Source organism: Centruroides sculpturatus, unplaced genomic scaffold (genome assembly GCF_000671375.1).
Source record: "Centruroides sculpturatus isolate CEXI.00-Female unplaced genomic scaffold, Cexi_2.0 scaffold66, whole genome shotgun sequence".
Taxonomy (NCBI): domain Eukaryota; kingdom Metazoa; phylum Arthropoda; class Arachnida; order Scorpiones; family Buthidae; genus Centruroides; species Centruroides sculpturatus.
In genome coordinates this window covers 331,013-349,462 of record NW_019384408.1, presented here as the reverse complement: position 1 = coordinate 349,462, position 18,450 = coordinate 331,013, and the positions used below count along the sequence as shown (strand labels likewise).

Sequence of the window (18,450 nt, the reverse complement as noted above, 5' to 3'; positions counted from 1 at the left end):
ATTATTATTATATATTATTCAAGCTTGTGTGTACATTTAATATAGTGATAGAATTGCTATTTTGTTTTACATTCAGAATGTATATAAATGTATATAACAATTTTAGTACATTATATAGAATTGTGTTAAAGAGTGAACAAAAGTATAAATTTAATTTTAACAAAACAATGTTCAGTTGGCAATGTAGATGAAAACAATCTTCAATTAATTATTGGTTTTCTGAAGAGAAATCTTATGAACTTAATAAACCAATTGACAAATTGTTCATAACAAAAAGAAATCTTTAAATCAATGCTCATAATTACAAAAAAAAAAATAAGAAACAATATTTTTCTATATATATATATTTATTATTGATAAATGTTTGACCATTTTCAATTTAAAATTGTCAATTAAAACTTTTATCTTTCTAGCTTATAGTTTATATGATTTAGAGTATATATAAAAAAACAAACTATATTTAATAGATCTATGATGGAATTTAAAATACTCTGAAAATGTTAATCATTCTATAATTAAAGCATTTTCTGTCCTTTAATATTTTGAGTGTGTTTTGGTATTTTTTGTTTTTTAATTATAGATTTAAGTTTCTATTTTTAATTCTTCCATTCTTCTAATGATAAATTAATTAATCATCTATTCTATTGATTTCTTAATCATTAAGCTATCCTTCTATTGATTAATTCTCTAACATTCTTAAATTTAGATTTAAAATTAATTTTGTATAGTTTTTACATCTCCCGTGTAAATATGATTTCTTGCCTTATCCCATTTTATTTAGATATTAATATAATTTATAAATGCTGTAGTATCTCAAACCAATATTCTGTTGCATAATTTAGAAAGAAGTGTTAATATTCTTTATTTTATATAAAAAGTAATTTTTTGTGATCATATTCTAAGTGAGCAAATTTTCATTTTTAAAATAATTTTATGCTTTTGTTCACTTTGAATTATATAAATTCTCAAACATTTTCAAACTAGAAATTAATCTAAGAATTTTTTTTTTGAAAATGAACTTCTGATCAGAAAACATTTTAGAATTTATATATTACTTCAAAATAAAACATTTCACTTTACTGGAATAATCTTTCTCTTAAATTTTTATTTAAGAATTTATTCGTATTTCAATTTAAATTTTTTGGTATCACAAAAAGTACTTTAAACTTATTCACAGTCAAAAAAGAATGGCTAAATTTCTACCAAAAGTGTATAATGAGTGCATGCATTTTTACTTCAGTTAACTTTTAAATAATTATTTTCTAAACATTATATTTTATTTCTATAACATATAATGTTTAGAATTAATATATGTTGTGTTTATAAACAGTGAAAACTTTTGCCATCAACAATATTTATTAAGAAAATCAAACATTTTCAAATATTCTTGCAGCCATCATAGGGATATCCACAAATAGAACATTTATATATATATAGTGTTATTACATATAACACTATACATAAATTACATAACAAAATATCTAAGTTTTCAGCAACACTACACGTGCTGAAAACTTAGATATTTTGTTATGTAATTTTATGCTTATGAAATTGAGAGAGCTATAAATTAGAATATAAAATATTTAGTTTACTTCTGTCATCATATCACTTTTTAAAATAATTACATTGGTATAATCCCTATATTTATAATTTGTTTAAACAAATTGCTCTTCCATTCAGAAAAATTTGTTTTTGTTATTTAATATAAAACTAAAAATAAGATTACTAATAATTACATTTTAATGAAACTATAAATATCCAAAAATACACTTAATTATTTCTTGTAATATTTACTATGTAAATCATTTAGTGCCTATTTAGGAAATTTATTGATTGTCAATAAGTATTATGTTTCTTCATTCAACATTCTTTATTTGCATTATTAATGCTAATATGGAATTATGTTAATAGTAATAGCATAATTTTGTTTAGTGACAACTATGATCAATTTCTTCTGAATTCTGTAGAAGTAAACAAAAATATCTGAAATAAAAATACTTTTTGATTTATGAGATAACTTTTCAGACAGACATAGTCTATGTAATAGATGTGGTAATGAATTACATTTTAAATTTTATTATAACATATTATTTAATAATTTGGTTTTATTTTTTCATTAAATAAATGATAATGATTACGTTTTTTTTATCAGGAAAAGTCTCTTTAGATAATTTTAGTTCAGGAAAAGATAATTTTAACTTTTCTGCCCAATTAATTAGATGGAAAAGTTAAAATTATTATTTTATATCATATTTTGAATATGTACTTAAAATTATAAACAATGTTTTCATAAAATATTTTATTAGTTTAAAATAATGAGAGAAAACAATCAGTTAAGTTGACCAACAACGTTTTGAATATTTTTTAGTTTTAGTATCATGGATGTGGAGTCAGTGGGAAAATATGACTCCTGATTCTCAACTCTCAAGTTGGTATTTTTTAAAATCCAATTTTGACTCCCAACTTCCATAAAAAGCTTTGACTTCTGACTGCAACTCTCTATCCTTCTTCATTACCATAATTGCTGAATTTACTATTTAGTTCTTCACAATAAACCATATCACCATGATATATTTATACAAATAGCCATTTTTAGTTCAGGAACTAAACTAAAGATTCTTAATCCATCCTTTGTAAAATGTTTTTGACTATCTTGAGGAATTTGTTAGAAAAATTCTTAGATTAATTGAATGAAAATTGTGTTTAAAATTTCAAATTTTATTCTGATATTAACCATTTTGAAATATCTTGCATTCTATGAACATTTTAGTATTTTAAAAAGGTGTTCAGAAGTTGGTACTGAGGATGATTTAATATATAGTCAAAAACATTTTACAAAGAAAAGATAAGCAGTTACTGAACTAATACAGGATATTTTCTTGAATTATTTACTTTCATAATTTTGGATTTTATAAGAAAGTATAAACTCTTCTCATCAATGGAATAAAATACTATGTAAGATATTTAAAACATTTAACTATTTCAATCATATTACTCTAATAATCATATAACTCTAGCAATTCTGCTTTTTGAAAAATTGTACAGTACATTATATTCAAGTTTTTAAATTCATTTTTTACTTATTGCTTGTTTTAAATTTCTATAATTCATAGTATTTGATGTGACTTTAATAGTAAGATTATTAGCTGTGTTAACACATTAAAAATTAATCTCAATTCAACTATGTAATTTATACTGTTTACTGTTTTGTCTGTTGAAGAGAATGCAATGAAAGATTAAGCATGAGTACTCTCTTTAACTCGTTGTATTTATAAAAATTTGTTTTCTGTAATATATAATTGAAATATTTTGGAGCCAAGCTTATATTAAGTCTATTTCTTTATTTTAAGATTATTTGTAATTAAGCCAATCAGACTTATTAAAGATAACCTTAAAATAAAGAAAATGTATATAATTTTCTTAAATTATAAGAACAATATAATATATAATATATTTCATCATAAATTTTTGTACAAATAAAAATCATTTCTGGTTATAAACAACAACCACAGTATCAATATAATAATTTTATAACTTTGTTATGTAAAATATTTGACTCTTGTGAGAATTAGAGATAGAGAAATTTAGACATTAATAAAATTATATGTGGTAATCTCTAATTACTGTATATAATTTTATATTGCACATAGTAAATAATGGTGGTATAATTTTAAAATATCTCAAAATATTTAGTAAATAGTACAGTTTTGTGTTGCATTTATACAGGGTGTCCCATGTAAAATTTGCTCCTCTCTGGAAACAATACACATGAATTTAGGCAAAGGGCACTCATTAGAACCCTGTAGTAATTTTACTAATTTTGCTAATGTCATTGTAAAGAAAATTGATCTAATTGAAATTATGGAAATTTTCTCATTACAATAAAACAATAATGCCATTTTGAATGAGGATATGATTTCATATTTTTGAGAATTACATTACGCATTTATATTTCAAATTCTGATTAGCTTTAATTGAAATACATATAATACATATTTTTATATCTCAAAATCTACAGGGTTTGCATAAAATCTGGAACTAATGGGGAAAATGATCATGAACACATTAACACTACTACTAATGAACAATACCTCTACAAAACATGTTCATTGTTTATAATTATTGTCTACACATTACTGATCATCCTCATTCAGATGGTAGAGAATTTGTAACTTGTACAGATAGAACTTTTCTTCTTTCAAAATTTTTCTTATTATGTTGCATGGCACTTTAATTTTCATGCTAGTGTGTTTCAGAGATTTCTTTGGGCATGAATGAAACTTTACAAGCACATCAGTTCTCATTGCTGATGAAAGGCTATCCAATTTGAGACTTGTCATGAATGAATCCTGTTTTCTGAAATTTCTGGAGTACTTTCCATACTGCACTGTATGTTATTGGTGACTTCTCTGAATGTCTCAAGTTGAATTTGGCTACCATCTCTCTTTGTGTCTATCCTTGACCTTCTTGACTTATTTCCACCTGTAACTCAGTACAATTATTCAATTTGTAATGAGAAAAAATTTCTCATTGATTTACTTTATGCACATCCAATATTTTAATACCTGAAAATATTGAATTTTTATTATTTTTAATTGTTTTTTAATAAGTTGATTAAAGTATCATATTTTAGACTATAATTATTCACATATTAAACTAAAATATATATTTCATTACAGAAATGGGGTTTGCAGCTGATATGCAAGACAAAGCATCGCATGAGGCTTTAGTAGCATTACAAGATGCGGAACTTAGACTATTAGAAAATATGAAAAAATGTTTAACATTAAGGATTAAATGTGATAGAGATTATGCCAATGCATTGAATTCTGTGTGTATTCAAGCACAAAAGACTGATGCAATTACAGAACTTGAAGGTAGCTTAATTGCAAAGGTAATGATAATTTTTAAATGTTAATTTCTTTGATATAATAATTTGAGCAATATTGCAATGAAAAATCTCTTAGTTAAAAATTCCTTTTATATATTATTATTAGTTACAAGTATAAATCAAAAGTATAATTCTAAACTTCAAATTTTTCAACTTCAACAACAGATTATAATGCAAAATATATTAATATTCTAATCTAAATATAACTTTTTTTTCTCTATTTGTAAAATTGTAAGTCATAGAATCATAAAAACTGGTAAAATAGTTTATTAATTCAATATTCTAAAAATGAATTTTTTAGAATATTGAATTAATGATACTATATAGCTGAGCAGATATATGCAGCATAATTTATGCAAATGAGAAGAGCTCAGTATTTAAATCTAGAATTGAGTTTTCAAATTAAAACAGATAGCAATAAACTTGTTATTTTTTATTTTTTGTGAGCATTTGTTAATTTTGATATTAATTATAACTGTCCCAGAGATGTTACATGAAACATTGTTGCCATAATTGTATTTTTGGCTGAAAATATTTTCTATTAATTAAGTTAATCCCATTACAATTTGATTTATATCACTTTACAACTGTATTGTTGTAGTAACAAAAGTTATTATTAGTGTATAATATATATAATATAAAGAACTTTGGATAAGACTTCTAATATTATTGGGTTGTTTGGAAAGTAATTTTGTTTTTTTTTTCGTGGAAAAAAAACAATATTTTTATAATAAATAAATATTTTATTGAATTATATATCAACCATTTTGGTCAAATACCTGTTGTCATCATTTCTGGTAGTAGCATGATTTCACATTCATAAAAGTTTTGATCGTTGCTTACAAAAAACTGATCCAAGTGATCTTTGACATTGTCATTTCAAGTAAATGTCTTAGAGTTAAAAAAAATTTGTATAGACCGGAAGAAGTAATAATCTGAGTGTGCTCCATCTGGCGAATATGGTTGGTGTGATAGCAAGTCCCGTTTAAGTTATAACAGTTTCTGATAAGTTACCAAACTTTTGTGAAATTTGACATTATCGTGGTAAAACACTACACCTGTTTTGTTGATCAAAGTTCTGGCTGCCTTTTCTGTTTGATGATATTACTCGATTTGTTTACTCAATGGCAGTACACTTTCGAATTGATTGTTAAATTGTCTTTTAAAAGCTCCAAAAAAAAATTTCTTTAAAATCCCACCAAAGAGAGCATCTCTTTTTAAGAACATGTGGAATCCATATATCAAGCTTTGAAATGAAACCAATTTGTTTGAAGTAATCAAACAGTTCAATTTGACAAATTTAATCTCTTAGTGATTTCATGTGTTGTTATTCGGCAGTTTGCTTCAATCAGTACCTTTATTTTGTTTTCCTACATGGTGCATCTTCAATATTGAAATTGCCAGAACGAAATTTTGTATACCAGTTTTGGCACTGTCGTTCTGTCAATACACCTCCATACACGTCACACAATTTTTTCTCACTTGAACAGCTTTTCAGTAATAAAAGAGCAAAATATGCCGAAAATGTTGCTTTCAATCTTCCATATTTGATGGGACACAAAAAATAAACAATTGCATGAAATCAAACAAAATTTTTTATAAATAAGTTTTAAAATAGTAGCTGTCAAAATATATAATGATAATACGGTTTAGAATGAAAATGGTGGGAAAAATACGACTAATCTGTCTAGTGGTAAAAAAACGAAATTACTTTCTGAACAACCCAATAAAATAATTTGTAAAAGTACAGTAGAGTGTCGTTTATCCGAAAGTCGGTTATCCGAAAGCATTCCAGTCGGCAAATTTAAATTTTTGCTAGTGCTGTGGCACTGCAATCTTTGACTATATCTTGTGCTACTCCAATATTTTATTTTTGTTGGTGTGTGTATTTTAGCTGGCAGCACTGGCACTTTTGTGTGGTGTTTTTCTGAGGACTGTGTATCGTGCTGAATCAAGCATTTTTGATAGTAGATTAACTTCTAAAGTATATATTTTTTTTGTTTTTATATTTTTCAATATATTTATTTCGTTTGTACAAAATAAAAAAATAATTTTTAACGATATAATAGCCACAGTTATTATTTTAAAAAGTTTTCGTTAAGCTTAATATTGACGAAAATTCAATGTGAAGTGACACGCAACAGAGAAAAATTTCAACATGGGATAGGTTAATATATTTTTTTCGCACATAATCGGTTATCTGAAAAATAAGTTATCCAAACAACCCCAGTCCTCAATTGATTCGGATAAACGACACACTACTGTAGTTAATCAATGAACTTAAATAAACTACCTAACTTCACTGCCTGTAACCGGCGTTCGTCTTCTCCAATACGAAGGACTTTGCAAACGTTTTCGAACCTCTATAGTTTGAACTTAAATATTTAGTTATTGATGATGTTTGCATTTATAGTTCATTTAAATAATCTAAAAAGGCAAATATTATCAAATGAGAAATATAACTAAGTGAAGTGAAAACTACAGTTAGAAAAATGAAACTAAGAAAAGTTCTACCGGTTTTTTAAAAGTAGTAGAAAAAATTATAACATATAGGCAGTCTTCAACTTTTAGATATAATGCATTCAAAAAATATGTACAAATGTCAAACAACAAAGTGGCAGTGGTATAAAGGGAATTCTGTTCTGGAGAGCTAAAAAGAAAAAATACAATAGTCTCTCTTTACATTGTGGATTCGGATATATCACACTTTTTTTGGTTTCCCAAATTTTAAAAGCACTCAATAAATTTTAAAATATCAATTGCTATTGAATTTCTTTTTGCAATGAAATACTGTATTTTATTCTTACTATTGTCCTTGAAACTACCACTGCAGGTGAAACAATAAACTTGTCAAGATCTAAATAAGCAAAACGGGTGGACAGATTACTTATCACATATGTTTCCTTTTGATATTAAAAGTTATTTGCTTATTTGTTTTAAGTACTATCTCCTCATTTACAAGTTTGTGAAATTTCAAATTCACAGTATAATGTGTAAGGAAAAGATTACTTTATTTCTGAACAGAAAGTTCTAAAAGTTTTATACAATAACTTTATTTTGTTTTTTAGAGAATTTTTACTGTTTTTAATTTTATAAGTTTTTATGTTGTATTATATGTTCAATATTTATTTTTTAAATTTTCAAATACTGTATTTATCTTTTTTATTAAAAAATAGAAATTACTCGAATTTTTAATAAGCAATTTATTACGAAATATAGTACTGTATAATAAAATTGCAACTGATATTTTGTTTTTAAATTGACATTATTTGTTTTTAAATGCCACTGTTAAAGAAATAATAATGCTAAATGGGCATTGGTGGTAGTATTGATGTTTATGTAAACATCAATTAATATGATATAACAACAAATAAAATTCAGTATTGCAAAACTAAGCTTATTTTATATATTTTATATGCTGGTGAAAGAATAGAGGATAGAGATTCGATAGCATGTATAATGTGTTCAGTTTAAGTCCAGAATTTTTAGTACTCTGTTATATCATGCTTTTTCTTTGTCTCCTGACAAGCACAATATAATGAGGGGCTACTGTATAAAAACTCTTGTTAAGGCAGAAATATTTATTATTTTTTCAGTATTTTCTAATTTATAAAACACTAGTGATATGCACCCAGCTTTGCTCAGGTTTTTGAGGGGGTTATGGAATTAAGAGTGTGTGATAAATACAGTAGTCCTAAAAACTAAAATGTGCATTTATTGACTTAAGTATTTATAATAATGAAACTGTAGAAAAACAAAAAATTGCTTGGGCAAAGATAAAAGATCATTCTCATTCCATTGGATAACTTTGGTGATCTAAATTTCACAAAAGCATTTCTGGTGCTCCAACCCATAGATCTATGTGGTGGTAGTCCAGCTGGTTCCAAGGAGTTTAAAAACTCCACCAGGTACATTTGGCAATGCATTTGTTTTTAAATGCCAATATTGTTCTCTCTTATATCCATTTCTGGTTTATATAGTATTATCAAATTAGTATCTGGATCTTCAGTGAATTTGCCATCACCAAGATACAAAAGTTGTTTAGTAAAATTCTCTGCAGATCTGTCTCCCTATAGATGAACCCTCAGAATCATTGAAAGGGACAATTTTTTAAAGTGATTCTACAGTGATGTTGCCTTTAGGCAGGCATTAAGCAACTCTGCAAGTGTTAGCAGGCAAACCAACAATCTATTATCCAACAAAAATTAGCATTTATTTATTATTTTTGTCAACAGATGGCACTATGTGTAAAGGATGGGGCATCTATATACTACCTGAATATTTTGGGTAATATATATAACTTAGTGTCATTCCAGGGTATGAGTAATACTCATACAAACTTTGGTCCAGATTAGTTTAAGAGTAATGATTTGTATAAAGGACAAATCAATAAGAATTGATTTTTGGTTTGTCCTTTAGATTATTTGAAATTCAAAACTAGATTTAAAGAGAAAAGTGACAATCAAAATTAGTTTTTGCAAATTATTTTTGATCTTTTCTGAAAACTGCACTTGTCATAAACCACAGTACTATTACTAAACCTTTAAAAATGTGCTATAATTTGAAATCAACTTCTTTCATAGGACATTTTAGCTTTCATTCTCCTTTTTAAATTGATATTTGTTTCTTTCTATTCGGAAGAAGGCTGTTTTAAGATGACCAAAAATGTTTGAAAGTTAAAATTATACTGCATTTTTAAAGTCTTGATTTGAGTGGTAGTACTATGATTTTTGATGTTACAGAAACAAAAACTGTCAGAAAGTACTACTACACAATAAATCAGTGTTTTTGTTTGTTGGATAAAAATGTATAAAAGTCCAAATTCCAGTCTAAAAGTATTTGCGAAAAGTGATTTAACAGTATAAAGTGCTATGTACAAAACACGGGTTCCCAACCTATGGGTCGCGACGGGCTTTCTGTGGGGTCGCCAACTTATAAGTAAACTAAAAAAAATATTCACTATAATGAAATTTTTATTTTTAATGGTGTCTTGAAGTTTGAATAATTTCATATATTTTTTAAAAATTAAAATAAGTGTAATCTAGGTATGCTATTCTGTCACAGTTGGTTGAAACGTGTTGAGAGTTTGAGAGGAATAAATTAAATGTTGAGAATGACATGAGTTTGGCGTTAACAAAAACTCACCCACGAATTTTGAAACTGGTTAATAACATGCAATTTCAACCATCGCATTAAATTATTAAACAATTTAAAATAAAATTATAGTAAAAAAACTAATTTCGTTGTGTTTTTAATTACCTTATTAAAAATGCCTTTTTCAATTGTATCGGGGTCGCGGGACACTTGGCTTCTATAAAAAGGGGTCGCCACCCGAAAAAGGTTGGGAACCGTTGGTACAAAAGAACAAGTTGTCTGCAATTCAAGGACTTCCAATATTGAATAATAAAAATTTTCATAGAAAGAAAAAACCGAACAAAAGTTTGAATTAAAGAGATGTTCATACACAAGATCCAATATACATCAACCATAAAACAGAAAAGTCATGAAAAAAATATATTACCAGATGAATAGAGAAAGGATATTATCAGTTGTTAAAAAACATTAAAGAGATTGAGGCGCAGGTACAAATGTTAAACTTGTACTGCAAGCAGAAGTACGCATTTGACATTTTCAGTCCAAGTAAAAGACCTTGCGGCACTCGTTCACAACATCATGTGACTCAGTGAAGGTTGCGCATTGACTCATGGGAAATTTTTTGAAAAAATGGCAGATACATTTAACATTGAGGGTTACCAGCAAAGGTAAATAAATAAATTAAACTGTTTAAAAGTATTTATAGGGTGTTTAATCACTAAATAATTATTTTTAATTAGCGTTGTATCTCCTACTGTACAATCAGATGATAGGACTACCTGATACTTTTGTCGAGGGAAGTAGTGGCTTATGTAAATTTGAAAGCAGCTTGGAAAATTAATTTTTAGAAAATTTACAAACGTATTGCGCTGTTGATGATAGATGATGATGTGGAAGAACAAACCTACCTTAAGATAAGCTATTATAAAGACAAATACTGTTTATGTAAATTCTATAGTCACTTCACATCACTTGCTAAAAAGTTGAATAATTAAATAATTTCTGGATAAAAATCGTCTATTTCTTTACAATATTATTCATAAATGCTTAAATAATCATTATTTTAATAAAATACATCATAATTTTAACCACAAATACAAAAAAAATTAAGAAGTTTAAGCTGATTGTCTACTCGCCATTCTAGATGTAGCAAATATCATTATTGACCATTTAGAATTGCCAGATGGCGGTGCTCGTCCATCTGCCATTCACGTTTTGGGCTGAATATGTGCACCTCAACCTCTCTAATATAGGAAAAACGTGTGAAAATTAGAGGGATTATTTTAATACCATGTTCAATGAAGATTGTAGAAAAAATGTTTTATACAGTAGCCATTGCTTACTGTAATCACATTGGTTCAAAACTGTTTTGATAATAAGTGGCTGCCATCCTCTTGCAGGGTAACCAGTCTTCGAGGGCATGTATTTACAACAGGAGTGGTCAACCAATCAATGATAATTGACTGATCAATGTCAAAAATTTTTTGATCAGTTGCTCCACAGTATTTGTTGTTCACAATTTCATTACATTTATGCTTTTGTTAAATTAAAAAAATCATGTTAATTTCAGTATTAAATCATGGATGAGAGGAAGCATGAATACTTGTTTATACTGTATACATAATACTATGTCACAGTTGGTACAGATGTTACTATGAACTTACATTACATGGTGACATTATTTTTGTCTAACAGTATATCATAACTAGCATAGTTTTAATATAATGAAAGTTCATTGCATCAACAAAAAGTTGCCCATCCTGTTCTGCAGTATCAATAGAATAGCACATTAAGTTATAATCATAAAACAATATAAAACTAAAGGAAATCAATTTAAGGTGTTATTTAATATATAAAAATAGATACAGTATTACAATGGTAACTCCAATAGCTAAACACCAGCTGAATGCCGAAAATCTATCAGGCTAGTTTAAGACTAGTTATTAAATGAATTACGTAAGCAATTTGGCTCTAGAGGTAAGCGTTAGGCACCATCTCTTATTAACATTAATAATTATAAATAAATTAATTAATTTAAATAATTTAGAACTGCTGGGAGAAAAAATCGGCCCGGAGTAGGACTCGAACCACAACTCCTGCTTACCGTGCAGATGCATTGCCAGTTACTCTATCCGGACCTCCAGTCCGATCTCCTCTTCCAGTGTATATAAGCTAACTATATAACCATTGACGGTTTGTAATAACCGTCAATGGTTATATAGTTATATGCCGGGGGGATGTGTCCCCAGCCGGCATAATTAATTATAAATTAATTTAAATAATTTATTTATAATTATTAATGTTAATAAGAGATGGCGCCTAATGCTTACCTCTAGAGCCAAATTGGTTACATAATTCATTTAATAATTAGCCTTAAACTAGCCCGATAGATTTTCGGCATTCGGTTGGTGTTTAGCTATATTATATATCAGGTTTGGCCTCGTGAGTACGCACCACGAGGCCAAACCATCGCAAAAGAGTACTACCAGGAGGTCCTTCGTCGTCTTTCCAATGATGTGTGACGCAAAATCTGTGGTCGATCAAAACTTGGCAGCTCCATCGTGATAACGCATCCGCCCATTCTGCACATCTGATTCGGGCTTTCGTTGCCAAACACAACACTCCTGTGGTTCATCACGCTCCGTACTCTCCCCACATGGCTCCGTGTGACTTTTGGCTATTTCCCAAGCTGAAAATGCCGCTAAAAGGAACCCGATTTTAGTTGAGAGAAGACATCATGCGGAATGTGACGGACCGGCTGATGGCCATTCCAAAAGATGCATTCCAGCAGTGTTTCCAACAATGGCAGGAACGCTAGAAGTGTATACACTACCAAGGAGACTACTTTGAAGGGGATTAGGGTTTTGTACCTCAAAATCAATAAATGTATTTTTGCTGACCAAAGGTCCGATACTTTTTGAACAGACCTCGTATATATATAAAAAACAACACTAATTTTTTATCTTTTCTAAGTTATTTTTAAGTTATTGTTACATTATGTTATGTAANAAAATCAATAAATGTATTTTTGCTGACCAAAGGTCCGATACTTTTTGAACAGACCTCGTATATATATAAAAAACAACACTAATTTTTTATCTTTTCTAAGTTATTTTTAAGTTATTGTTACATTATGTTATGTAAGTTAAGTTTTAGTATCATATATATATTTTTAAATTTTTATTGACTGCTTTTTGCTTTCTTTCCTTTACTTTTGCCAACACTTTCACTCGATAATAGTCGCTTGGTAAAATATCTATCTAAAGAGGTTTGGCTTTACCTAATTTTTAAAATGTTTCTAAAATTACTTAGGCAAATGTCATTACTCTGAGCAGCAATACAGCTAGTGTGAATCTTTTTGGGGTGTTTCTTTTCAATAAAATCAGTCACTTTCTAATAATACCTCAAGATTTCCTTTATCGAGCGATCCTTCCATGATGAAGCAAACACGCGGACTGAGACCAATGAACAGAAATGAATAAAAATGGCATTGCAAACTAATGTAACGTCGTATAGTGAGTTTTTGTTTGTATTGTGGAACAAAAATATGTTCGAATTTCATGTCGTATCCTGAAAATTTTGTATGCTGGGGCGTTCATATCCTGAGGTACCATTGTACTTGTATAATTTAATGGGCTGTTCATAGGAATTTCATATTCATGGCAAGGCTGTACATTGAACTTCTACATGTAGGATTGTGTGTAATTAGCTATTTGATTGTGGTAAATTATATAAACATAGAGAAGTTTTATATCCAGTATTCAATTTTTATCATTTTAAGTATATGAAGTAATTAGTTCTTAAATTCTTAAAAGCACAGCATATTCTTAAGAACTTTAAGAATATGCTGTGCTTTTATATTATTAAGTAATTTAGAATCCTTTGTAAATTAATTTTATTTCTTATATTATTTTTATTATTAAATTGTTTTAATTTATTTATGTGTATATTTAGTTTATTTATATAAGACACTATGTTACCTAAGTTATAGAATGAGTTTGAATATCAATCATATTTTTCTAGCTTTTCTTTATTCAGTTTAATTGATGAAACCTATCTTTTTGGATGAAAATATTTTTGTTTTGGTTAATTATTTTTTCTTTTTACAGTGCAAATTTGTTGTTATTGTAATTTTAATTTTAACATACATTGTATAAGAATATCACCATTAAGTTTCATAATGTGACATTGGTATGAGCTTCTTGAATGATGGAAATAATTCCATGCACAGAAAGCTAGAACTTCTTTAAATAAGTTTCACAAAACCTTTTTACATATTTTCTAGCAGTTTCTTGAGAGAACAAACATTTTTGGCCATGTTTAATTGCCAAATATTTGAATGATGTCATTGTTTACAGAGTTTCCTATTTCCTATCAGGCTATTGTTTTAAACAGGAGATTTAAAGACAGACAAAATTGAAAAAATTAACAAAAAAGAGATGTGTGAATGGATTACAAAAGCTTACAATCCTAAAATGGATTACAAAATTTTGTAATCCATTCACACATCTTTTTTGTTAATTTTTTTCAATTTTGACTGTCTTTTAATCTCCTGTTTAAAACAATGATGTCATAGGAATAGGAAACTTTCTGTAAACAATGACATCATTCAAATTTTTGGCCATTAAACATGGCTGAAAATGTTTGTTCTCCTAAGAAACTGCTAGAAAATGTGTAAAAAAGTTTTGTGAAACTTATGATGGAAATAATTTATGTAACTTTAAATGATTTAATTATCATGAAAATAAGGTTTATTATTTAAATAATTATATATATTGCAAAAAATTTTACTTTAAATTTATTCACTAGGAAGAAATTTGACACTGCTGTTTTCTTAATAATACAGTATATATTACATACATTTTGTAATGACTTTCTGAGTGCAATAATTTTATTTCAATTACAGATGGGAAATGTGAATACAATGTCATGATCAGATTTCAAGGTCATATTATACAAATTTGTAGTTATGTTAAACATCATTCAATACATTTTATATTTATGTATTCTATATTGATTACTATTGTTTGTTATAGAAACTTAGCAGTTTTAATTGAATAAAATATTCAAAAACTAAAATTAAAGTATGATGATAACTATATAACATAAATAAATACAGTGAAAACTTGATTATCCAAAAATGTATGTATGTATTGTATATAAAAATGTGCTCAGTAATGACAACAAATTACATTAAGAATAAACTGTACTGTCTTTTGGTGTTAGTCATTTATTTGAAAAGCTTTTAACTACAAAGAAGTACATATATAAACATCTCAAAGCCTGATAATTATATTAAAGCAGATGATTTACTGGATTAAGTTGGGCTACATTACCACTAATAATTATGAAATACTAAATAATTTGGCAATAGAACTAGACATTGTACACCATCTTTATCCAATCCTTTGGCTCCAGACATATTTAATTTACTAGTATATGGATATCTAAATTAAATATGTCTGGAAGTGAAAGATAATTTAACTCAATTCCCACCCCAGACTGATTCTTTTCTTTCAAAATTTTATAAATTACTTAATAAATATTAATTTAATTATAATTATTAAATTTAATAAAAGATAGTGTCTAATGCCTACATTTTCTAGTTCCAAATTACTTGGTATATAATAATTATTAGCAAGGCTGCGGAGTTGGTAAAAAATCACTCGATTCTGACTCCTGATAATTTTAGTAGGCTGACTCCGACTCTCAACTCCAGCAAAATTAAATACCCAAGTCATTTTATGGGGGGGCAGAGGTACTCATAGGGGATTACCCTACACAACTCTAAAAGGAGCTCCAGGAATGTATCCAAATACTTTTATAGTTAGTTTTTTTAATATTTAACTTATATTAATATTTATTTGTATAAAAAAAATTAATTTTTAACAAATCTATACTAATATTATAAAGAGGTAATGTTTGTAAGTTTGGATGTAGCGGGTAATCTCCGAAACTACTCATCCGATTTCAAAAATTCTTTCACCAATATTTAGAATGGAACTTCAGGGTGGACATAGGCTGTATATTATTCCGTTAAACATTCATATAAATTAAAAGATATCATCTAGGGTCAAGGCTTTTATGTCTAACAGATGGTGCTACGAGTACAACAACCTAAGTTTGCTTTCCTGTGAGGCATTATGCTTTTCTGTGAAAATGAACTAAAGTAGATCATCTTCTATCTATCTATATAAATAAAAATGTAATGTTCGTTTGTTCCTCCCGATTCCTTTGAAATTTTCACACAACGCTGCATTCGAATACACACGTGATTTTATATAATATACTTGTTGAAATTTCCCCCACTGGGGGAGATGGACAGGATTAAGGCTTACTGTAAAGAACTCTGCTTCTATTTATACTATTTTAGATGCGGTTTTTTGCGTTTTTGATTGCGTTTTAATAGTTTAATTTGATTGCGGTTTAACGTCAAGAGAATGTACACTAAGAAGGGATTTTTCGAAAAATTACCCCCCCATAGGGGAAGTGTTATACATTTATAATAGATACATTTTGAGCCACAACAATGTGTGGCGGGATCTGCTAGTATTTAATAAGAGGAGAAAGGTGAGTGACAAAATTCTATATTCACATATCTTTATTCTACAACATTTGTACTTCAATTTCACCCTTCCAGAAAACTTAGTTCAGAAAAGAAAAATATATACAGTAAGACCCTGCTTAACATGNTTTCTTATATTATTTTTATTATTAAATTGTTTTAATTTATTTATGTGTATATTTAGTTTATTTATATAAGACACTATGTTACCTAAGTTATAGAATGAGTTTGAATATCAATCATATTTTTCTAGCTTTTCTTTATTCAGTTTAATTGATGAAACCTATCTTTTTGGATGAAAATATTTTTGTTTTGGTTAATTATTTTTTCTTTTTACAGTGCAAATTTGTTGTTATTGTAATTTTAATTTTAACATACATTGTATAAGAATATCACCATTAAGTTTCATAATGTGACATTGGTATGAGCTTCTTGAATGATGGAAATAATTCCATGCACAGAAAGCTAGAACTTCTTTAAATAAGTTTCACAAAACCTTTTTACATATTTTCTAGCAGTTTCTTGAGAGAACAAACATTTTTGGCCATGTTTAATTGCCAAATATTTGAATGATGTCATTGTTTACAGAGTTTCCTATTTCCTATCAGGCTATTGTTTTAAACAGGAGATTTAAAGACAGACAAAATTGAAAAAATTAACAAAAAAGAGATGTGTGAATGGATTACAAAAGCTTACAATCCTAAAATGGATTACAAAATTTTGTAATCCATTCACACATCTTTTTTGTTAATTTTTTTCAATTTTGACTGTCTTTTAATCTCCTGTTTAAAACAATGATGTCATAGGAATAGGAAACTTTCTGTAAACAATGACATCATTCAAATTTTTGGCCATTAAACATGGCTGAAAATGTTTGTTCTCCTAAGAAACTGCTAGAAAATGTGTAAAAAAGTTTTGTGAAACTTATGATGGAAATAATTTATGTAACTTTAAATGATTTAATTATCATGAAAATAAGGTTTATTATTTAAATAATTATATATATTGCAAAAAATTTTACTTTAAATTTATTCACTAGGAAGAAATTTGACACTGCTGTTTTCTTAATAATACAGTATATATTACATACATTTTGTAATGACTTTCTGAGTGCAATAATTTTATTTCAATTACAGATGGGAAATGTGAATACAATGTCATGATCAGATTTCAAGGTCATATTATACAAATTTGTAGTTATGTTAAACATCATTCAATACATTTTATATTTATGTATTCTATATTGATTACTATTGTTTGTTATAGAAACTTAGCAGTTTTAATTGAATAAAATATTCAAAAACTAAAATTAAAGTATGATGATAACTATATAACATAAATAAATACAGTGAAAACTTGATTATCCAAAAATGTATGTATGTATTGTATATAAAAATGTGCTCAGTAATGACAACAAATTACATTAAGAATAAACTGTACTGTCTTTTGGTGTTAGTCATTTATTTGAAAAGCTTTTAACTACAAAGAAGTACATATATAAACATCTCAAAGCCTGATAATTATATTAAAGCAGATGATTTACTGGATTAAGTTGGGCTACATTACCACTAATAATTATGAAATACTAAATAATTTGGCAATAGAACTAGACATTGTACACCATCTTTATCCAATCCTTTGGCTCCAGACATATTTAATTTACTAGTATATGGATATCTAAATTAAATATGTCTGGAAGTGAAAGATAATTTAACTCAATTCCCACCCCAGACTGATTCTTTTCTTTCAAAATTTTATAAATTACTTAATAAATATTAATTTAATTATAATTATTAAATTTAATAAAAGATAGTGTCTAATGCCTACATTTTCTAGTTCCAAATTACTTGGTATATAATAATTATTAGCAAGGCTGCGGAGTTGGTAAAAAACCACTCGA

The 18,450-nt window shown here is 27.3% G+C and overlaps 1 protein-coding gene across 1 annotated transcript in view; it reads left to right on the top strand.

The window, feature by feature from the left end:
* LOC111618962 (tyrosine-protein kinase Fer-like) overlaps positions 1–18,450 on the top strand; it is an 86,190-nt gene that overhangs the window by 1,473 nt on the left and 66,267 nt on the right. The window contains exon 3 of the mRNA XM_023360592.1: positions 4,680–4,894. Within this exon, the coding sequence (XP_023216360.1) occupies positions 4,682–4,894 (213 nt within the window). The 5' untranslated portion in view covers positions 4,680–4,681. The remainder of the gene's footprint in view (positions 1–4,679; positions 4,895–18,450) is intronic.